This window comes from Papio anubis, chromosome 12 (genome assembly GCF_008728515.1).
Source record: "Papio anubis isolate 15944 chromosome 12, Panubis1.0, whole genome shotgun sequence".
Taxonomy (NCBI): Eukaryota; Metazoa; Chordata; class Mammalia; order Primates; family Cercopithecidae; genus Papio; species Papio anubis.
Window position 1 is genome coordinate 102,679,283 of NC_044987.1, and position 23,129 is coordinate 102,702,411.

At 45.5% G+C, this 23,129-nt stretch overlaps 2 protein-coding genes across 22 annotated transcripts in view; one reads left to right on the forward strand and one right to left on the reverse strand.

Annotated features, from left to right (window-relative positions):
* Positions 1-4,682: 4,682 nt before the first annotated feature.
* HARBI1 (harbinger transposase derived 1) lies at positions 4,683-19,502 on the reverse strand. 5 transcript variants are annotated; one of them, XM_021925842.1, is made up of 3 exons: positions 19,389-19,502; positions 17,414-18,227; positions 4,683-5,268 (listed from the first exon to the last, which is right to left on the reverse strand). In XM_021925842.1, exons 2-3 carry the CDS (start codon positions 18,081-18,083, stop codon positions 4,889-4,891), a joined length of 1,050 nt encoding a protein of 349 aa, XP_021781534.1. In that variant the 5' UTR covers positions 18,084-18,227; positions 19,389-19,502; the 3' UTR covers positions 4,683-4,888. The 5 variants fall into 5 exon arrangements, with proteins under 5 accessions (XP_021781534.1, XP_021781532.1, XP_021781531.1 ...); XM_021925840.2 differs by lacking the exon at positions 19,389-19,502 and adding an exon at positions 18,741-19,115; XM_021925839.2 differs by lacking the exon at positions 19,389-19,502 and adding an exon at positions 18,966-19,104.
* The window catches only part of ATG13 (autophagy related 13), a 58,562-nt gene continuing 54,816 nt past the window's right edge, over positions 19,384-23,129 (forward strand). For 12 of the 17 annotated variants that reach the window (XM_009186185.3, XM_009186193.3, XM_021925836.2 and 9 more), the window contains exons 1-2: positions 19,600-19,717; positions 20,089-20,204. The gene's annotated coding sequence lies outside the window, so the exon portion shown is untranslated. Of the gene's footprint in view, positions 19,718-20,088; positions 20,205-23,129 lie in introns of all 17 variants that reach the window. The other 5 variants (XM_009186184.3, XM_003909965.4, XM_003909964.4 and 2 more) reach the window with 2 other exon arrangements.

Sequence of the window (23,129 nt, forward strand, 5' to 3'; positions counted from 1 at the left end):
TGGGGCACCTGTAGTCCCAGCTACTCGGGAGGCTGAGGCAGGAGAATGGCGTGAACCCGGGAGGCGGAGCTTGCAGTGAGCTGAGATCCAGCCACTGCACTCCAGCCCGGGCAACAGAGCGAGACTCCGTCTCAAAAAAAAAAATTTAAAAATAAAATAAAATAAAATAAAATAAAATAAAATAAAATTCAGGGCCGGGCGCGGTGGCTCAAGCCTGTAATCCCAGCACTTTGGGAGGCCAAGATGGGCGGATCACGAGGTCAGGAGATCGAGACCATCCTGGCTAACACGGTGAAACCCCATTTCTACTAACAAAATACAAAAAACTAGCCGGGTGAGGTGGCGGGCGCCTGTAGTCCCAGCTACTTGGGAGGCTGAGGCAGGAGAATGGCGTGAACCCGGGTGGCGGAGCTTGCAGTGAGCTGAGATCCGGCCACTGCACTCCAGCCTGGGCGACAGAGCGAGACTCCGTCTCAAAAAAACAAAAAAAAATTCAAGGCCAGGCGTGGTGGCTCACACCTGTAATCCCAGCACTTTGAGAGGCTGGGGTGGGCAGATTACAAGGTCAGGAGATCAAGACCATCCTGGCCAACATGGTGAAACTCTGTCTCTACTAAAAATACAAAAATTAGCTGGACATGGTGGCACGTGCCTGTAATCCCAGCTACCCGGGACGCTGAGGCAGGAGAATGGCTTGAACCAGGGAGGTGGAGGTTGCAGTGAGCCGAGATCGTGCCACTGCACTCCAGCCTGGGCGACAGAGTGAGACTCCGTCTCAAAGAAAAAGAAAAAGAAAAAAAAATTCAGGGCCAGGCACAGGGGCTCACGCATACAATCCCAGCACTTTTCGGAGGCCAAGGCAGGCAGATCAGTTGAATCCAGGAGTTCGAGACCAATGTAACAAAACCCTATTGCTACATAAAAAATACAAGAATTAGCTGGGTATGGTGGTGTGTGCCTGTAGTCCCAGCTACTCAGAAGACTGACATGGGAGGATCACTTGAGCCTGGAAGGTGGAGGTTGCAGTGAGCAGAGATTACTCCACTGTACTGCTCTAGCCTTGGCGACAGAGCAAGACCCTGTCTCAAAAAAAAAAAAAAAAGTTTTTTTTAGAACAAGGATTTCTGTGTGATAAAAAAAGTCTATGAATTTTATGTGTTAGGAAACTAGCATGTCCCCAGCCTTCAGCTAGTATTTTTCCTTCCTTTCTACATAATCAACAAAGTCTTCATCCTGAATCTGTGATTTCTCATACCCACAACAATTTTGGAAAATCTTGGCAGGATCTAGAGAGCAAAATGGGCCCTGAGGACATGTGTATGCACAAAAACCCTTTCATTTCTTATTTTCTTGTCCTCCTTCTAACTTCCCCTCCACTGCCAGGGAAAGTAACTACGAAGCTCAGTCTTGCGGCTATTTTCAGTTTGTTTCAGATAGAGATAAAATCTTATTATATCTATGATCTGTCTAGCCTCTTTCACCGTTACCCACCTCTTCTATGTCGTCACTATATGACTCCATTACAATTGTGTCTTGTTTTTTATCCCTAAGTTAGATTAACTTGGCCTAGATCCTTTACAGTCCTAGGATCAGGAAAACACCTTCATCCCTATTCAGTTAACTTAAACCAAGAGTATGTTTATGGTCCCTCTTTTGTATAATTTGGAATTGGTAAATTGGTGGTCACCCAATATTGTTTTCCCTTGATATATCCTGAGACCTTACTGCCTTGAAACATCTAAGGGTAAATCTGGAAAACTACTATGCTGGCCAGATGGAGTTATCTATGGGAAAATAAGGCTTACATAAGATGGAGAAAATCCTTGATTCTTTCCCAAAACCATGCCAGAAAAAAGCTATAAATCCACACTAAGGACCACAAAGGCAGAAGCTTTCTCAGACACTTATTAAAAGCCCCTATGAAGATACCCTTGGCAATCTGGAAGTACAGACCATGATCCTTCCCCTACATCATTTTGGGGAAATAACTAACTAATGACCAAAAAAAAAAGAAATCCTGGCCTGCAAAACTACAGGTTGAAAGGAGGTTAAACGTGTAGATCTGAAGAATTTCCCTGTGGGATTATTAGAAAATAAAATGCTCCCAGGAAAAAACACTGTCAGCCAATGTTCAGTCAGCTCAGCACTTAGATTATCTTTGGTGTGCAAGTAAACAGACTTGAAATTGCTTTTGAAATCTCTCCAAGACTGTCCATCCCACTCAGTCTTTTATGTCACCATCTAGTGAGTTGTGAAAAACTCCAATTTTCCTTAAATGTAGTTATGTAAGGCTAAAATGCAAGGCATTTTCCATGATCACACTTCACCTTGCCACTTATGATACATGTTTGGCAGTAACCCTTTCCTGATGGGATATACCAAACACAACCAAAACTTTATGGGGAAAATACCCATCTTAGAAGACTTAAAAAGGAAAGACCTTGAGAATTAAAACATTGCCTTATGAGGGAAACAAAGCAAGCTTGTGTCACAAGTTGAACTTTACAAAGAAAAAAAAAAATGTAACCAGGCACCTCTGTTGCACAATGAATAGAGTTAATGTTTCTAGCCAACTCTTCATTGTCCATTCCCACCTCAATGACATCCCTGTACATTTTAAGCACAACCTACTGCCAAATGGACCCTCTCTTTATAGAGCAGGATAATGATGGTGAATAGCATTTGGAGTAGAAATAAAACAGCAGATAATAATCCATAATTGTTTTTAATCTTGAGGATGAGTCACCCTCAATTTATTTCCAAATTTCTTCTGTCATCAGCTGTTCATTTCTTTACTTTGAAAATCACCAGATTAACACTGCCAAAGGCAGGAGGTAGGAAATGATCCAAGAGGACAAGTCAGAGGTATCACATGGTGAGTGGCTGAGAAACTGGGAACAAGACAACCCTCAGGAAAGTCTCTTTTTTGTCCCAGCAGAGGCACCAATGTGTGAACCTAATTCACACTTTCATTATTCTAATCAGGTTATTTTTATATCAGTGTAATTTTAGAACAAGACTTGCTAGGGGATTATTTATTTCTTGGGAAATTCTGTCCATCACTCCGCATATCCAAGGTCTAGCGCCAGAATTCATTTCAAGCCAACAAATTATATTCCTATTACCTCTCCTTTTTAATACTTTCACATGCCTTCTTTATTCCCTGAATCTTCCTTTTGTACAAGGAATTTCAAAACAGAATGACCAAACAGACTTTCTAACATCACAGTTGTAAGAAATGTGATCTAGTTGAATGTGAGGTGTCTGAACCTGGGTGAATCCGCATTGCTCATCAATCTCTCTCAGTCCTTAGATGGCCTGTAAAGCATAAGCTTGCTATTTTATCTATATTCAAATTGCCTTTTTTAAGCTGATTGGGTTCTTAAACCCATTTAGCCTCTAACTCCGACTCAGGATTGGAAATAGGAAACTGGAGTCCAGATGTTCTCCCTAGGATTTAGGTCCAAGTCACAGTCCAATTATTGCAGACAGGCTAAAGATGGAGGTTTCTGACTGTCTTTAAAATATCCTCTTAAAAGCACAAAGCTGGAGACTGGGATTAGTAGCCATTTACTGTCAGAAGACCATTCCCCAACTGAAATTCTCTCTTCACATTTGCCTCAGATTATGCCTATATAGGCAACAAAGTAGAAAAACTAAAATGCCACCCAGATAATCCAGAACAAGTAAATATTGTTTTCTTTTTTTTTTTTTTTCTGAGACGGAGTCTTGCACAGGCTGGAGTGCGATGGCATGATCTTGGCTCACTGCAAACTCTGCCTCCTGGGTTTAAGCGATTCTCCTGCCTCAGCCTCCTGAGTAGCTGGGATTACAGGCGCATGCCACCATGCCCAGCTAATTTTTGTATTTTTTAGTAGAGATGGGGTTTCACCATATTGGTCAGGCTGGTGTCAAACTCCTGACCTCACCTGATCTGCCCGCCTTGGCCTCCCAAAGTGCTGGGATTGTGGGATTACAGGCGTGAGCCACCGCACCCGGCCTATGTAAATATTTTCATCTGAAATCTGCAGATAATTGAAACCAAAAAAGTGTTTTGACTATATGCTGTTTTCCCCTTTACTATGACTTTTTTTTTTCGAGAAAGAGTCTTGCTCTGCCACTCAGGCTGGAGTGCAGTGGCACGATCTCAGCTCACTGCAACCTCCGACTCCTGGATTCTCCTGCCTCAGCATCCCAAGTAGCTGGGATTTCAGGTGTGTACCACCACGCCCGGCTAATTTTTTTTTTCCGCAGACGGAGTTTCACTCTTGTTGCCCAGGCTGAGTGCAATGGCACGATCTTGGCTCACCGCAACCTCCGCCTCCCAGGTTCAAGCGATTATCCTGCCTCAGCCTCCCGAGCAGCTGGGATTACAGGCACCTGCCACTTTTTAGTAGAGACAGGGTCTCGCCATGTTGGCCAGGCTAGTCTTGAATTCCTGACCTCGGGTGATCCACCCGCCTTGGCCTCCCAAAGTGCTGGGATTACAGGCATGAGCCACCGTGCCCGGCCGCTAATTTTTGTATTTTTAGTAGAGACGGGGTTTCACCATGTTGGCCAGGCTGGTCTTGAACTCCTGACCTTTACTATGACTTCGTAGGCACAATCATAAATGTTTGCAACCACTGAGCTTTCAAATGAGTGGTACTCAACCTGGAGTTCACTGCACAGTAGGTAACCGCTGTCTTGGTTTCGGTTTAATGCATTTGCAAATGAATCAAGATATTCCGGCATAGCCCCAACCTTACCAAAACACACAGATTAAATGTCAGTTTATGACAAGTATCTGAATACTCAGTCATGCTAGATGATGGAACTGTGTAGAAGGTGATGAGGAAGAAAGTCTGTCACAACTCCTGGGAAGTCTCCCTCCTCTCCACCTTCTACATTAGCTAAAATGAGTGAGCATTAACTCCTGACGAATACGGTCAGCCTCTAAGTCCAGGGACTCCATGTGCTCATACTCTTCTTCAGGGGGCTGTTCCATGGGTCCTGTCATTGGAGAGGACCAAACATCCATCCCATGCTCCAGGGAGATGTTGTGGAGAACACAACAGGCCAAGATGATGTGGCTGGATTTCTCTGGTGAGTACTGCAGTGCCCCCTTGGATCCATCCAGGCAGCGGAATCGGGAGCAGAGGGTTCGGAAAGTCTTCTCAATCACACTGTGAGTTGCAGAATGGGCCATATTATAGCGATATTCTGCTGGAGTTTCAGGAATGTGAAGTGGGGTCATGAGCCAGGTTCGAAGAAAGAAGGAACTGTCACCTGTGGGGAAGGCCCAAAGAAATCATAAGTGACTATAAGTGGAATACAAACAGGAAGCGAAATTCAGAAAACATATACTGACAATGGACAAGAAAATACAACAGCCTCTGGTGCCAAAGCACACTAGAAAAACCAAGCAGAAAAAAGAAATCATGCCAATGCCAGGAGCTGAAAGACACGAGTTCTGGCTGAGAATATTGTTGGTAAAAATTGACAGAGAAAAACGCTGGCACCTAAAGGAAGCCAAATATGAAAGAATGTAGAAAGGAGGTGAAGGCACTGGAGGAAATAAAATTCCTGCATTTGGCCGGGCATGGTGACTCACGCCTGTAATCCCAGCACTTTGGGAGGCCAAGGCGGGTAGATCACCACCTGAGGTCAGGAGTTCAAGACCAGCCTGACCAATATGGGAGGTGGAGGTTGCAGTGAGCCACAATCATGCCACTGTACTCCAACCCGGCCAACAAGCGTGAAACTCCATCTCAAATAAAATAAAATTCCTGCATTTTCCTAATATTGTTATTTAATAAAAGGCTTAATAAAACCAAATAAAATCAAATAGCATGCCAATCTCTAAAATCTCTAAAGAGCAAGAATGAAATTCGGCCGAGAGATCCCAAAACACTTGTGAGGGAAAGTCTTAACTTTACCCTCAAAATTTCAAGTCTAAAAGCACTACCAAGGAATTTCAGGTGATTTCATGGACTATAGTAATTTATTCTCCCAGTGCTGAGAAGAATAAGATAAAAGTCCGAGCACTTATGGCAGAGATCAGAACTCAGGTGTTCTGCCTTCCTATATATCACAATTACTAGAACCATATCTTTGTAAGAGGAAGAATTTCACACGAACAAAGAGAGCATACATATAATCATGCAAATAGTAACAGTGATAAGGAAATGAATTCAGAAGTCAATTAAAAAAATACACACAAGGCATTCTCCTTAAGTGACTTCTTTATCAAATGATCCCAGGAAGTGCTAACAAAACAACAACAAAAAACTGGGGTGCAATGTCCTGATACAACAACACAATGTTAGTATAATGTTTTCTTGTCCTGACTCACTGTCACTACATCTGGCAGATGAGATGTCCCAAATAGAGGCAAAACCTCTTAGAAATTTGAGAGACAAATAGCCCCTGGAGTACCAGTTTGCATACCACTGTGTTCCGGCCCCACCATCAATTTCAGTAAATCGTTCTGGACTGTTCAGACAGTGGTAGGCACTGTTCCCAACATACAGGGCTCATTTCTTTTAGGCGCTTACATTTATTTTTTTGAAGACAGAGTTTTGCTCTGCCACCCAGGCAGGAATGCAGTGGAGTGATAACAGTTCACTGCAGCCTCAACCTTCCAGCCTCCTATCTCAGCCTTCCGAATATCTGGGACCACGGGCATGTGCCACCACGCCTGGCAAATTTTTTTAATGTTTTCTAAAGAGGAGGTCTCACGATGTTACCCAGGCTGGTCTTTAAGTCCTGTGCCCAAGGAATCCACCCACCTTGACCTCGCAAAGCCCTGGGATTACAGCCCCTAGCAGGAGCTTACATTTCTAAGAAATGGATTAACTGTAAATATCTAAGAAGTCTCACAGAATTTTCAAATTTACTGTTTAGCTCACTTTTCCCCTCCCAGGTATAACTTTTTATTTTTATTTTTTTTTAGACCGAGTCTGCTCTGTTGCCCAGGCTGGAGTGCAGTGGTGCAATCTCAGCTCACTACCACCTCTGCCTCCCAGGTTTAAGCGATTCTCCTGCCTCAGCCTCCTGAGTAGCTGGGACTACAGGCACGTGCCACCACGTCCGGCTAATTTTTTGTGTTTTTAGTAGAGACAGGGTTTCACCATTTTGGCCAGGCTGGTCTCAATCTCCTGACCTCATGATCTGCCCGCCTCAGCCTCCCAAAGTGCTAGGATTCCAGGCGTGAGCCACCGCGCCTAGCCTTTTTTTTTTTTTTTTTTTTGAGACAGAGTCTCACTCTGTTGCCCAGGCTGGAGTGCAGTGGCATGATCTCAGCTTACTGCAACCTCCACCTCCCAGGTTCAAACAATTCTCCTGCCTCAGCTTCCCGAGTAGCTGGGATTACAGGCACCTGTACCATGCCCGGCTAATTTTTGTATTTTTAGTAGAGACGGGGTTTCACTATGCTGGCCAGGCTGGTCTCAAACTCCTGACCTCAGGCTTCCCAAAGTGCTGGGATTACAGGCGTGAGACACTACACCTGGCCATAACCCTTTCTTTCATTGAACATAACCCTACTAAATAATGAATTTAAGAAACTGATGCTATAAATAATAATGAAAAATAATATCCATGACTCATTGAACACCTACTGTGTAGCATGTACTGTGCTGGTACTTTTTTTTTTTTTTTTTTTTACTTTCTTGTCTTTTTCTTTTCTTTTTTTTGAGACGGACTCTCACTCTGTCACCCAGGCTGCAGTGCAGTGGCACAATCTCGGCTCACTGCAACCTCTGCCTCCTGGGTTCAAGCAATTCTCCTGCCTCAGCCTCCCGAGTAGCTGGGACTACAGGCACGTGCCACCGTGACTGGCTAATTTTGGTATTTTTAGTAGAGATGGGGGTTTCACCATGTTGACCAGGCCGGTCTCAAACTCCCAACCTCACATGATCCGCTCCCTTCGGCCTCCCAAAGTGCTGGGATTACAATCGTGAGCCACCACACCCTGGCCTAACTTTCAATATTTATTTAATGTTTTTGAGACAGAGTCTCACTCTGTCACCCACGCTGAAGTGCAGTGGTATGATCATAGCTCACTGCAACCTCAAACTCCTAAGCTCAAGCAATCTTCCCAACACAGCCTCCTGAGTAGCTGGGATTACAGGCGCATGCCACAACACCCAGCTAATTTTTAAACTTTTTGTAGAGACAGGGTCTTGTTATGTTGCTAGGCTGATCCCGAACTCCTGGCCTCAAGCATTCCTCCCGCTTCACCTCCCAAGGTGCTGAGATTACAGGCGTGACCACCACACCCAGCTGGTACTTTTTAAAGATTATCAGCCTGGGCACGGTGGCTTATGCCTGTAATCCCAGCACTTTGGGAGGCTAAGGCAGGCGGATAACCTGAGGTCAGGAGTTTGAGACCAGTCTGGTCAACACAGCAAAACCCCATCTCTACTAAAAATACAAAAATCAGCCATGCGTGCCTGTAGTCTCAGCTACTTGGGAGGCTGAGGCAGAACTGCTTGAACCTGGGAGGTGGAGGTTGCAGTGAGCCGAGATCACGCCACTGCACTCCAGCCTAGGCGACAGGGTGAGACTGCCTCCAAAAAAAAAAAAAAAAAAAGATTATCTCTTATTATGCAATCCCAACTCTGCTAGGTTAGATATTGAACTCATTTTTCAAATGAGAAGATCAAAGTATATGTCTATCATCCTTTGATATGTCAGGCAAAGGAAAGACCTCGTCACTAAATGCTAATTTCAGACTCAAAATACTAAAACAAGAGCATAATAAAAGAAGAATATAATGCTGTAAAACAGAATAAAGTAAGTATATAAGATGAATACTGAAACCTGGAGATGCTAAATGATACTTGTTAAAGTTTCTCTAAGAAATGGTATGAGTCTTAAATGGAGGAGATATACAGGAAAAGCTAAAGGAGACCTTTTGTAAAATTGCTCTACCGTCACTAAATGGTTATAAACCAAGCACTACTGGAAAACAGACACTCAAGAGGGGATTAGGATCAGAATTGCTAAACAGATTACAATTGCTTATATGATCAGTCATCCACAAGACATTCTGGCAGATCTTACCCAAAGCTGCTTTAATAGGACTAGACCAAGAGCTAAAGAAATAAGAACTGAGGCTGAATTGTTTGCAGGAATAGGTATATTTAGAAGGGAATTTAGATAATGCATTCTGAAGGGACAGATGAGAATGAGGACAGGAATGGATAATATTGTAGGAAAAATAATGCTAAAGAAAAAAAAAAGGCTGGAGGATCACAGCTAGTTCTAGGTTTGAGAAATCTAGAACTGTTCCTCAAACCTGAGGGTTGTTTCTTAAAATACAATTAGGTGGCCGGGTGCAGGGCTTCACACCTGTAATCCCAGCACTTTGGGAAGCGATGGTGGGTGGATCACCTGAGGTCAGGAGTTTGAGACCAGCCTGACCAACATGGTGAAGCCCCGTCTCTACTAAAACACAAAAATTAGCCGGGCGTGGTGGCGGGCACCTGTAATCTCAGCTACTCAGGAGGCTGAGGCAGGAGAATTGCTGGAATCCAGGAGGCATAGGTTGCAGTGAGCCAAGACCGCTCCGTTGCACCGCAGCCTGGGCAACAAGAGTGAAACTCCGTCTCAAAAAAAAAACAACAAAAATACAATTAGCCATCTATTCTCTCTTTCGTTAACATCTTGTCATTCCTTATAATCCTGCCAATCGGGCCGGGCGCGGTGGCTCAAGCCTGTAATCCCAGCACTTTGGGAGGCCGAGACAGGCGGATCACGAGGTCAAGAGATCGAGACCATCCTGGCTAACACGGTGAAACCCCGTCTCTACTAAAAAAAATACAAAAAACTAGCCGGGCGAGGTGGCGGGCGCCTGGTCCTCCCAGCTACTCGGGAGGCTGAGGCAGGAGAATGGCGTAAACCCGGGAGGCGGAGCTTGCAGTGAGCCCAGATCACACCACTGCCCTCCAGCCTGGGCGACAGAGTGAGACTCCGTCTCAAAAAAAAAAAAAAATTAATAATAATAATAATCCTGCCAATCTTCCCATAATTACTCCCATTGTCCACACAACCTCTAGAGACCAGCGTTTTCCAAATCTGTCTATTCATATGAATTATTCAGGGTCTCTCTCTGTTGCCCAGACTGGAGTGCAATGGCACGATCATATCTCACTGCAGCTTTGAACTTCTGGGCTCAAGTGATCCTCCCAAGTCAGCCTCCTAAGTAAGCTGGGACTACAGGCACACGCCACCATGCCTGGCAATTTAAAAAAAAATTTTTTTTTTGAGCCCAGGCTGGAGTACAGTCGTAGAATCTCGGTTCACTGCAACCTCCGCCTCCTGGGTTCAAGCAATTCTCCTGCCTCAGCTGCCCGAGTAGCTGGGATTACAGGCGTGCACCACCATGCCCGGCTAATTTTGTATTTTTAGTAGAGACATGGTTTCACCATGTTGGCCAAGATGGTCTTGAACTCCCAACCTCAGGTGATCTGCTTGCCTCAGCCTCCCAAAGTGCTAGGATTACAGGCTTGAGCCATCCCACCTGATAATTTTTTTTTTTTTTTTTTCCGAGACAAAGTTTCACTGTTGTCCCCCAGGCTGGAGTGCAATGGCGTGATCTCAGCTCACTGCAACCTCCGCCTCCCAGGTTCAAGCGATTCTCCTGCCTCAGCCTCCCGAGTAGCTGGGATTATAGGTGCCTGCAACCAAACCTGGCTAATTTTTGTATTTTTAGTAGAGATGGGATTTCACCATCTTGGCCAGGCTGGTCTCAAACTTCTGACCTCAGGTGATCCAACCTCCTCAGCCTCCAAAATTGCTGGGATTTAGCACCTGGCTAAAATTAGCACAAGGCTAATTTTCCTATTTTTAGTAGAGATGGGGTTTCACCATCTTGGCCAGGCTTATCTTGAACTCCTGACCTCATTATCCACCTGCCTCGGCCTCCTAAAGTGCTGGGATCACAGGTGTGAGCCACTTTTTTTTTTTTTTTTTTAAAGATGGAGTCTCACTCGGTCATCCAGACTGGAATGCAGAGGCACGATTTCCGCTCACTGCAACCTCCATCTACCAGGATCAAGTAATTCTCCTGCATCAGCCTCCTGAGTAGCTGGAATCACAGGCTCATGCCACCATGCCCAGCTAATTTTTGTATATTTTTTTGTATATTTAGTAGAGATGGGGTTTCACCATGTTGACCAGCTGGTCAAGGAGTCCTGACCTCAAGTGATCCACCCACCTTGGCCTCCCAAAATGCTGGGATTACAGGCATGAGCCACCACGCCCAGACTAAGGAAATCAGTTTCTACATCTTCAACTTCCACAGGTATATTCAAAGCTTTCTTAGTGCCTCATACCAAAACTAGCTTTAATAAACACTTGCTGACCAGACACAGTGGCTCATACCTGTAATCCCAGCACTTTGGGAGGCTGAGGTGGACCAGCTGAGCTTAGGAGTTTGACACCTGCCTGGTCAACACAGTGAGACCCGGACTCCTACTTTTTTTTTTTTTTTTTGAGATGGAGTCTCACTCTGTTGCCCGGGCTGGAGTGCAGTGGCCAGATCTCAGCTCACTACAAGCTCTGCCTCCCAGGTTTACGCCATTCTCCTGCCTCAGCCTCCCAAGTAGCTGGGACTATAGGCGCCCGCCACCACGTCCGGCTAGTTTTTTGTATTTTTTTAGTAGAGACGGGGTTTCACTGTGTTAGCCAGGATAGTCTCGATCTCCTGACCTCGTGATCTGCCCGTCTCGGCCTCCCAAAGTGCTGGGATTACAGGCTTGAGCCACCACGCCCGGCTAGACTCTTACTTTTTTGAGAGTAAGTCTCACTCATTGCCCAGGCTACAGTGCAATGGTGCAATCTTGGCTCACTGCAACCTCCACCTCCCGGGTTCAAGCGATTCTCCTGCCTCAGCCTCCTGAGTAGCTAGGATTACAGGTGCCCACCACCATGCCTGGGTAATTTTTGTATTTTTGGTAGAGACAGGGTTTCACCATGTTGGCCAGGCTGGTATCAAACTCCTGACCTCAGGTGATCTGCCTGCTTTGGCCTCCCAAAGTGCTGGGATTACAGGCATGACCCACAGCGCCCAGCCAAAAAATTTAAAAAAAAATTAGCCAGACATGATGGCAAGCACCTATGCTCCCAACTACTTGGTAGACTGATGTGGGAGGATCAACTGAGCCCAGGAGGTCAAGGCTTCAGTGAGTTGTGATCATACCAGTGCACTCCAGCATGGGTGACAAAGTGAGACCCTGTCTCAAAAATGTGTGTGTATATATATAATATAATAAACAGGCCGGGTGTGGTGGCTCACACCTGTAATCCCAGCACTTTGGGAGGCCGAGGCAGGTGGATCACGAGGTCAGGAGATCCAGACCATCCTGGCTAACACGGTGAAACCCCATTTCTACTAAAAATACAAAAAATTAGCTGGGCGTGGTGGCGTGCACCTGTAGTCCCAGTTACTCGGGAGGCTGAGGCAGGAGAATGGTGTCAACCCGGGAGGCGGAGCTTGTAGTGAGCCGAGCTCACGTCACTGCACTCCAGCCTCAGTGACAGAGCAAGACTCCATCTCAAAAAAATATAAAAAACAAACATTTGTTAAATGTTGCTACAATATCCATTTTTCCCACTCCTACTCTTTCTGTAGAGAGGGGAATCAGCAAAGTTATTTATCAGAATTTTTACTAATTTTCAATTATGTACTATAAACAATGTAAAAAACTACTTTAAAGCCATAGTTCCAACTGAATCTTGGATCCCAAGGTGGGAAGAAAAAGAAAACCACCACCTCCTACATGATCTTGAAGTCTTTACAAGGAATATTTGCCAAATAGAGTAATTCATACTATGATCTCATTTAAACACTGAAACACAAGGGATTTAAATGTTACATCCCTCAGTCTCTTTTTTTGTAAAAATGTTAATATTATTATTTAACTCTTAAAGAGTTTTTATAAGCATTAAGTGATATAATTGGTGCAAAATGCTTACAATATTGCCTGTCAAATTCTAAGGGCTAAGTTTTAGCTAGCTTAATAGTTAGGGAACTGGGCAGGGTGCGGTAGCTCGTGCCTGTAATTCCAGCAATTTGGGAGTACAAGGTGGGCTAACTGCTTGAGCCTAGGGGTTGAGACCAGCCTGGGCAGCATGACAAAACACCAACTTTACCAAAAATACAAAAATTAGCCCAGCATGGTGGTGTGCATCTGTAGTCCCAGCTACTCAGTAGGCTGAGGTAGGATAAATTGAGCCCAGGAGGTCAAGGCTGCACTGAGTCATAACCACACCACTGCACTCCAGCCTGGGTGACAGAGTGAGACCCTGTCACCACAAAAAAAAAAAAAAAAAAAAAAAAAAAATGGGGGGGGGGAACCAAAGTGAAGAGATTCGTAAGAAATCAGCTTGGAAACCAAGTAGTCCCACAGCTATAGAAGAAACGGCCAGATGAGACAATTGCAAAATAGACTTTCCCACACTTCTTGATGTGAGTTGTATGAAAATAAAATTTGAAAGCTCAAAATAGGCAAAAGGTGTGTTTAAGATAAAAGTCCAGTAGCGTAGTAAGAAGGTGGCACACTAAAAATGGTATGGACAAGCAACAATCAAGAAATTCACTAAGCTCCAAGATATTACACGTGGTACCCTGGCAGCTCTACACCCATCAGTGTCGTCTTCGCCCACTCGGAACATGGGAGGTTTCTCTATAAAGTGCTAGTAAATATGTTAAAGAGAAATATTTCCTAAGCATCAACTCATAGTAAGCACTGTGCTATGAGCCTGTGCAGTGTAGATATGATTAGAGGTTATGATTAGTTGGGTGTGGGGGTGTATGTCTGTGATACCAGCTACTGGTATTACGAGCCTGGGCTGAGGCCAGAGGATTGCTTGAGGCCAGGAGTTCGAGACTAGCCTGGCCAACATAACAAGACCCAATCTCAAAAAAACAAAAGTTAGAGAAGTCTTCCAATCCTTCACATAGCTTTCATCTCTCATATATTGTATACAAGATAATCCTTGTCCTGATGCTCATATAAAAGTAGCACATTAAAAAAAACCCCAAAAAACAAAAAACTAAGCTGCTGGGTTCAAGGGTTTTATCACTGCTAACTAACTTCACTCCTCAAAGCTGTACGGTCACCTTGGTTCACACTGCTTACTGTTGAATAGATTCTTGTCCTACTCATAACAGTAAGCCAGTCTTTCCAATGGAACTTGGGCAGGTCTGTGAAGTAAGTTGCTACCATAAGAATTGTGTACATGCATTGTCTACTATCATTTTTATGCAGATATCACAGTGACAATCAATAACGCAAAAATAATTTCTTACTTTTTTTTTTTTTAGATGGAGTTTCATTCTTGTTGCCCAGGTTGGAGTGCAATGGTATGATCTCGACTCACTGTAACCTCTGCCTCCCGGGTTCCAGCAATTCACCTGCCTCAGCCTCCCAAGTAGCTGAGATTATAGACGCCCACCACCACGCCCAGATAATTTTTTGTATTTTTAGCAGAGAAGGGGTTTCACACCATTTTGGCCAGGCTGGTCTTGAACTCCTGACATCAGGTGATCCACCTGCCTTGGCCTCCGAAAGTGCTGGGATTACAGGCATGAGCCACTGCACCTGGCCTTTTTTTTTTTTGAGATGGAGTCTTGCTCCACCGCCCAGGCTGGAGTGCAGTGGCATGATCTCAGCTCACTGCAACCTCCGCCTCCTGGGCCCAAGCAATTCTGCCTCAGCCTCCCAAGTAGCTGGGACTACAAGCATGCGCCATCATGCCCAGCTAAATTTTGTGTTTTTAGTAGAGAAGGGGTTTGAACACGTTGGCCAGGCTGGTTTTGAACTCCAACTCTTGACCTCAGGTGATCCACCGCCGTGGTCTCCCAAAGTGCTGGGATTACAGGCATGAGCCACCATGCCCGGCCACATTTGTATATCTGTACAATACTTTATAGGGAACTTTCATATATATTACCTAATCCTCACAATAGGTATTACTGTGGTTGGTGTCAGATTAATCATTTTACAGACAATTAACAGAGCCAGATAAGGCTCAATTGTATGGATGCACAATACTTAAACAATTCTGGACAATCCTGATAAGTATGTTGGCTTTTTTTTTTTGAGACGGAGTCTTGCTCTGTTGCCCAGGCTGGAGTGCAGTGGCGCAATCTCGCTCACTGCAAGCCCTCGGCCTCCCGGTTCACGCATTCTCCTGCCTCAGCCCTCCCCGGTAGCTGGGACTACAGGCTCGCTGCTGTGCCCGGCTAATTTTTTCATTTTTAGTAGAGACGGGTTTCACCATGGTCCTGATCTCCTGGACCTGTGATCCACCCGCCTCGGCCTCCCAAAGTGCTGGGATTACAGGCGTTGAGCCACCGCGTCTCGCCTTTTTTTTTTTTTTTGAGACTGAGTCTTGCTCTGTTGCCTAGGCTGGAGTGCAGTGGCATGATCTCGGCTTACTGCAACCTCCACCTCCCAGGTTCAAGCGATTCTCCTACCTCAGCCTCCTGAGCAGCTGGGATTACAGACGCGTGCCACCATGACCTGGTAATTTTTGTATTTTTAGTAGAGGAGGGGTTTCACTATGTTGGCCAAGCTGGTCTTGAACGCCCGACCTCAGGTGATACGCCCTCCATGGCCTCCCACAGTGCGGGGATTATAGGCGTGAGCCACCGTGTCCAGCAGTATTTTGGCTTTATTTCACGGGATTGTTTTATTTATTTACTTGTTTATATTATTATTACTTTTCTGAAAGACACTGTCTCACTTTGTTGACCAGGCTGATCTCGAGCTCCTGGATTCAAGTGACCCTCTCACCTTGACTTCCCAAAGTGCTAAGATTACGGGCAGGAGCCACCGCACCCAGACAGGATTGTTTTTATAAGGTTGTTTTTGTTGCTGCAGCTATTGTTTGCAATAAAAATTCTTGTATGCAATTTTGTTTTGCACATGTATAAATCTATACCTGTAAGATAAATTCTTAGGAGTAGAAAAGCTGGGTGAAATAACATAAAATACATTTGTTTATATATATATATTTTTGGCTGGGCACAGTGGCTTACGCCTGTAATCCCAGCACTTTGGGAGGCTGAGATGGGCAGATTACCTGAGGTTGGGAGTTAGAGACCAGTTTGACCAACATGGTGAAACCCCATCTCTACTAAAAATACAAAATTAGCTGGGTATGGTGGTGCATGCCTGTAATCCCAGCCACTCAGGAGGCTGAGGCAGGAGAATTGCTTGAACCTAGGAGGCGGAGATTGTGGTGAGCCAAGATCGCGTCATTGCACTCCAGCCTGGGCAACAAGAGCAAAACTCTGTCTCAAAAAAAAAAAATAATAATAATATTTTTTACATTGGGTGTGGTGGCTCACAGTCACATTCCCAGAGCTTTGAGAGGCCGAAATGGGAGGATAGCTTGAGGCCAGGAGCTCAAGACTAGTCTGGTCAACATAGTGAGACTCTGCCTCTACACAAAATAAAATAAGAAAAAAATGTTTAATTGTTTTGGAGACAGCATCTTGCTATCTTGCTCAGGCTGGTCTCAAGGTCCAGGCTCAAGTGATCCTCTTGCCTTAGCCTCCCCGGTAGTTGGAATTACAATTACCAGTTGTACTAGTACGTGCCACTGTACTGGCTCTAATAGTATGCTTTAAAGTTTTAATAATGTCTATTAAATGTTGATTTTTAAAAAATTAAGGCTAAGAAAATTCTCATCTGAGGTCTCATAAAAAAATGACAGGACTGAGATTCACCTCTACAGACTCCCATATCTCATTCTACTCCACTGCATAATTTTTCTTTTTCTTTTTTTTTTGAGACAGGGTTTCGCTCTTGTTGCCCAAGCTGGAGTGCCCTGGCGCGATCTCGGCTCACTGCAACCTCTGCCTCCTGGGTTCAAGCGATTCTCCTGCCTCAGCCTCCAGAGTAGCTGGGATTGCAGGCATGCGCCACCACGCCCAGCTAATTTTGTATTTTTAGTATAGACGGGGTTTCTCCATGTTGGTCAGGCTGGTCTTGAACTCCCAACCTCAGGTGATCTGCCTACCTCAGCCTCCCAAAGTGCTGGGATTACAGGCATGAGCTACCCGCATAGCCACTTTTCTTTTCTTTTTTTGAGATGCAGTTTTTGCTCTGTTGCCCAGGCGGGGGTGCAATGGCGCTATCTCGGCTCACTGCAACCTCTGCATCCTGGGTTCAGGCGATTGTCCCGCCTCAGCCTCCCAAGTAGCTAGGGCTAAAGGCGCCTGCCACCATGCTCAGACAATTTTTGTATTTTTAGTAGAGATGAAGTTTCACCATGTTGGCCAGGCTGCTTTCCAACTCTTGACCTCAGGTGATCCACCACCTCGGCCTCCCAAAGTGCTGGGGCTGTGTGCCCCCAGCCTACATAACTTTTCTATGCCTCCACACAAAATGAAAATTCACACTTGCAAACTTACCCAGAAGCCAGCTATCTTTGTGCATACCGGCTTCAAACTGACTACTGAGGGAAGACTGCTGCAGCACGGCACAGTCCTGTAGGCTGCCTGGCCAGTTTGTCTCCACGGTCATTAGTGCCCCTCTAATGTCACACACCATCAGGCAGTTTAAAGAATGCAGGCCTTTTCGGTTCACATAGGAGAGGTCTTCAGCATTTGGTGCCTTGATGGCCACATGGATACAGTCAACTACCCCCATCACCCCTGGCATCCCTGCCAACCCATAGAATTCATCCTTCAGAGCCTGTATGGAGGCTTCATCAGCTGGAAAGCGAATGAACTGTGAGGCCCTTTCCACAAGTGCTTCAGTGACATTGGCAACACAACGACTCATAGACGCCTGACTGATTCCAATGGCATCTCCCATCCGAGTCTGGAAGGAACCTGAGGTATAAAAACCCAATGCTGCAAGGATCTGTGTCTCTGGGCTAATAGCCCTGGATCGCTGAGTAGGCCTGGAAAGATTCGCCCCCAAGAGCTCCACCAAGTAATAAATGAACTGTCGCGGAAACCCATACATGGACATCAAGTATTCATCAGACACATCATCCAGCTTAAAACGGTCCAATGTCCGGTGACCACGGCCATACAGCAAGAGGTCACAGTCAAGCACTGTTATTGGTATAGCCATGGTAAATGTGAAAGTTGTCTCTCTCCTCTGCTTTTTCTGAACAGTTTCCAATGAAGATGTTGGTGCAGGAAGGTATTTTTAAGAAAGTATCAGAATCCAACAGCTAACCACAGTTAAATGGCTCTGCCATTTATAATCTTCTCTCTGTAAATGTTAAAAGAAAAAACATTAGAAACCTACCAAAGACTTTAAAGTGACTCAAAGGCTGGAGCAGCTCCTTTTCTGCAAATTTCCATTTTGTTGAGGCAAAACGTACTGTACTTACAACTCTGGATTTTTCTCCACTAACTCATGGCTGCACGACAGGCTTGCTCTGATTGAAGGATAATGGGAATTTAACCTTTGTGGCTCATTTAATGCCTGGCATTTCAATTGAGAACACCAAAAGAATAATGGAGGTGATGACATAATTATTCACAAGGTAAAAGAGGTCAGCTCCTAACTATATAGGCCAAGAAGCAGCTGACGTATGTCATAACCACCTTGGGTAAGAATTGGTCACGGGTTTCATTATCCAAAAACTTCTGGTTCTACCTGATAAGTACAGGACAGATGCTGGGGTGCTCAAACCAGTCTAACAAGAAAAGAAGGGGCAAAAAAAACAAAAAACAAAAAACCACCAACAACAAAGTCCACAACCCAGCCTTATGGACGTACACTGTGTGCTGTAACAAAAGGCTTTTCCCTCACTCCAAGAACTCCAAATCGTGAAGCTGAGGGCCAGGAAGTAGGGAAGACCAGACACATTGGAAGTCCGGAGCGAAAAAGAGGCTGCCCGAACCAGGTTTGGGAGACGACTCCGCCACTTTTAAACGGCACCCTAAAACGGATGTCAAAGTCTGATTGCGCCGGCTACTCAGTTAGCCCAGGCCCGTCACCCACCTCTCCGCGGCTGCCAGGTTAACAGCCACACTCCCCGCCCACCTAGCCGGGTTGGACCCTCCTCCGGAACCGGCTACTGCACACAGGCCGCCACGGCGCGCAACAGCGGCACCGCCCCTTCCGCGTCAGGGCCCGCCCCACGCCGCGTCCTCACTGCCGCTGCCACCGCGACCTGCGGTTCGTCTCCGCATATTCCACACATCACCCAAACGGTCTCTCTCTCTCTCTCTCTCAAACACCTCCTTTCCGTCTTTATTTTATCTTGAGTCGCTTAGAAAAATTAGAGAACAAAGCTTACGTGGAAAGAAAATCAACTTTCATGGAGATTTTGAGGACTAAAAGAATAAATAGGGCATCATTACTGTAGCGAAAGTGCGACTAAGGTTAGGCATCTGGCTTTCCCCCATAGCCCCCGGCCATTACCGAAGCGGATGAAAACAAACACTAACGATGGCGGCGCCGGAGAGCGACCGGCTGCTGGGCTTAAGGCAGGAGTGACCGCTTAACCAGTGAGGGAAGCACTGAAGAGCGCCAGTCGACGTGGGTGCGACAACTCGCGGAGTCCTAAGAGCAAAACGTCTGGGGCCTGCGAGCCAGGACCCTTCCGAAGCCTTAGGTGTCTATCGGCGACGTGTACGGTCACTGCAGCTCCGGAGCGCGGAACCCTCAGCCAGGAGACGCGGCTGGCCGGTCCCAGGTCCCGGCCTCCGTAATGAGAGCCCGGAGCCACACTTTGTGCCGCAGCTTCGCAGGTACTAACTTCGGGGGGGGATACCCCGAGATCTCTCAGCGCCCCCGAGTGGGAGGCTGTGGATCTGCGTCCCCTTGGCTGCTGCTTCGTGGAAGTCGAAGGAGATTAGCCACGGTTCAATCCCCTGGGCCCTTGAGTGTTCTATGGGAAGTTGGGTTGGTCTAGGCCCCGTTGGCCCCTGCTTGTTTGACAGAGAATCCCCTCCACCCCTAGAGGTTTCCTCTCTACTTTTTCTGCTCTTTGGGTTAGGTCGTCAGGCGTTTTGGAGGTAATCTGGGGGGCCATAACTCCGGGGTTGGGTGCCAGTATGAGTGAGGTAGGGTTTCATTCAATCAAGATTTGTTGAGTGCCAAATATGTACTCCGCGTGTAGGTGAGGGTGACTGTTGACTAGTGAAAAAAGGGACCCAAGGTTCACGACTGTCTTCTTACTGTCAGTGGAACGACCTGTGGAAACCTGCGATCCATTCTCATTAAATAAATCTCTGGGTAAGTAGCTAAGCACCTTCTTGAGCTCATCACTAATTCATTTTCGTTTTCACTTTTCCAGTGAGTTCCCAGTTAGCCTGATCAATTCAGCGTAGCATTTCACTTTTAGTATTTCTTTGTTCTCTCGCCACCCCGCAGCCCAAAAGAAAAAAGATTTTAAAAAAATTACCTATTTTCTCATTACACACGTAGTTTAAAACTCATCTCGTAAGGTGATAGAATTTATTGGACACCTTTAGTGGGAAATGTATTATAATAAGAAACAACAGACTCTTCCTTTACACTAAATTAGCTTCCAGATTTTGTATGTTATTTTATGACTGTTATTCCTTTTCATGTGTGCATGTAGTGGCTCCAGCTCAGTTATAAGGTTTGTTGTTGTTTTCAACTCTGCATTTATCAGCTCAGGTGAAGTCTTAATTTTTCAGATTTTAAAATTTTTATCATTAGAGATAAAGTATTGCTCTGTCACCCAAGCTGGAGTACAGTAGCGTCTTCATAGCTAACTTTAACCTCAAACTCCTAGGCTCAGGGAATCATCCCACCTCAGCCTTCCAAAGTGTCGGGATTACATGCATAAACCACAGAGTCCGGCCCAGAAGCTTAATCTCAAAGGAAGTTTACCTGAACTTTAGGTGTGGAATATCCGAAAGTAACTTCCAGCATGGGATGTGGAGCTAAGTAAGATGAATTTACATAAACCATCATTTTTCCTGCATGTGTTTAGCAGAGGAGAGTGCATAGAGTTGCTGGTCATTGCTTCCTATCAAATTGTGGAAACCAATAAAAACAAAGTATTCTATGAGAGAATAGAGATACTGTAGCTAGGAAGAATGCAAAGGAGGCTGCCCAGAGGGAATCAAACCTTTGTAATGTTTAGGTTTTAAATCTTTAAAAGGATTTTAAGTCTCTAAAAGGATTTAAAGGTTATTTTAAATAATTAGCTGCTTTTTTTTTTAATGTCGTTGGAAGGTAGATTTCTTGCTTTTTTTTTTTTTTGAAGTGGAGTTTCACTCTTGTTGCCCAGGCTAGAGTGCAATGCGCGATCTTGGCTCACTGCAACCTCTGCCTCCCATGTTCAAGCGATTCTCCTGCCTCAGCCTCCCGAGTAGCTGGGATTACAAGCATTTGCCAGCACACCCAGATAATTTTGTATTTTTAGTAGAGATGGGGTTTTTCCATGTTAGTCAGGCTGTTATTGAACTCCCGACCTCAGGTTATCCGCCCTCCTTGGCCTCCTGAAGTGCCGAGATTACAGATATGAGCCACCACGCCCAGCCAATTTCTTGCTTTTAACTAAAGAGTAAGTGTGGGCCAGGTTATTAAAAATCCTCTGAAGGGGCCAGGCAGGGTGGCTCAAGCCTGTAATCCCAGCACTTTGGGAGGCTGAGGCAGGCGAATCACAAGGTCAGAAGTTCAAGATCAGCCTGGCCAACATGGTGAAACCCTGTCTCTACTAAAAATACAAAAAATTAGCTGGACGTGGTGTTGGGCGCCTGTAATCCTAGCTGCTCGGGTGATTGAGGCAGGAGAATCGCTTGAACCCAGGAGGCGGAGGTTGCGGTGAGCCCTAGGTCATGCCACTGCACTCCAACCCGGGAGACAATGCCCCTCTGTCTCCAAAAAAAAAAAAAAAAAAAAAAAATCCTCTGAGGACCAGTATAGGTTACATAGGCAATTTGTCTGTTTTTTGTTTGTTTGTTTGTTTTTTGTTTTTGTTTTGTTTGCAATGGAGTTTCACTCGTTGCCCACGCTGGAGGACAGTGGCATGATGGCACACTGCAACAACCTCCGCCTCCCAAGTTCAAGCAATTCTCCTGCCTCAGCCCGAGAAACTGCGATTACAGGCACCCACCACCACGACTGGCTAATTTTTTGTATTTTTAGTAGAGATGGGGTTTCGCCATGTTGGCCAGGCTGGTCTCCAACTCCTGACCTCAGGTGATCCACCCACCTCGGCCTCCCAAAGTGCTGGGATTACAGGTGTGAGCGACCGCACCAGGCCTGGCAATCTGTCTTATCCTGGTATTTTTTTGTATGCGCTTGGTCATAACAGAAGGGATGAGAATGTGAATTACCACTGCTTAGAAAAACAACTCAATTGGGCTGGGCACGGTTGTTCACACCTGAAATCCTAGCACTTTGGCAGGCTGAGGCCGGCAGATCACCTGAGGTCGGGAGTTTGAGACCAGCCTGGCCAACATGGAGAAACCCTGTTTCTACTAAAAATACAAAAATACCCAGGCGTGGTGGCACGTGCCTGTAATCCTAGCTATTCAGGAGGTTGAGACAGGAGGATTGCTTGAACTGGGGAGGCAGAGGTTTCTGTGAGCCGAGATCACGCCATTGCATTCCAACCTGGGCAACAAGAGCGAAAACTCCGTCTCAAAAGAAAAACAAATCAGTTAACATGCATGGTTGACTTAACAGGGTCTCCTCAGTAAAAGTAAAGGTAAATCAAGAATTCATAGAAGTCATAACTTACAGAAACCTCCTGTGGAGCAGAAAAATAAAATGAAAAAAGTAATAACTTAGTATTGCTGTTTTGGAAAATGCTGCTTTCACTTTTGATTCATACACGTGAAAGAAATAGTAAAGAAGTAATTAAGAATCATTTTACATTTTTTTCTTTCTTTCCTTCCTTCTCTCTTCTCTTCTCTTTTCTTTTCTTTCTTTTCTTTCTTGAGTCTTGCTCTGTTGCCCAGGCTGGAGTGTAGTTGCGCGATCTCAGCTCCCTGCAACCTCTGCCTCCCAGGTTTAAGTGATTCTCCTGCCTCAGCCTCCTGAGTAACTGGGGTTACAGGTGCGCACCATCACACCCGGCTAATTTTTGTATTTTTAGTAGAGATGAGGTTTCTCTGTGTTAGTCAGGCTGGTCTCCAACTCCTGACCTAGTGATCCACCCACCTCGGCCTCCCAAAGTGC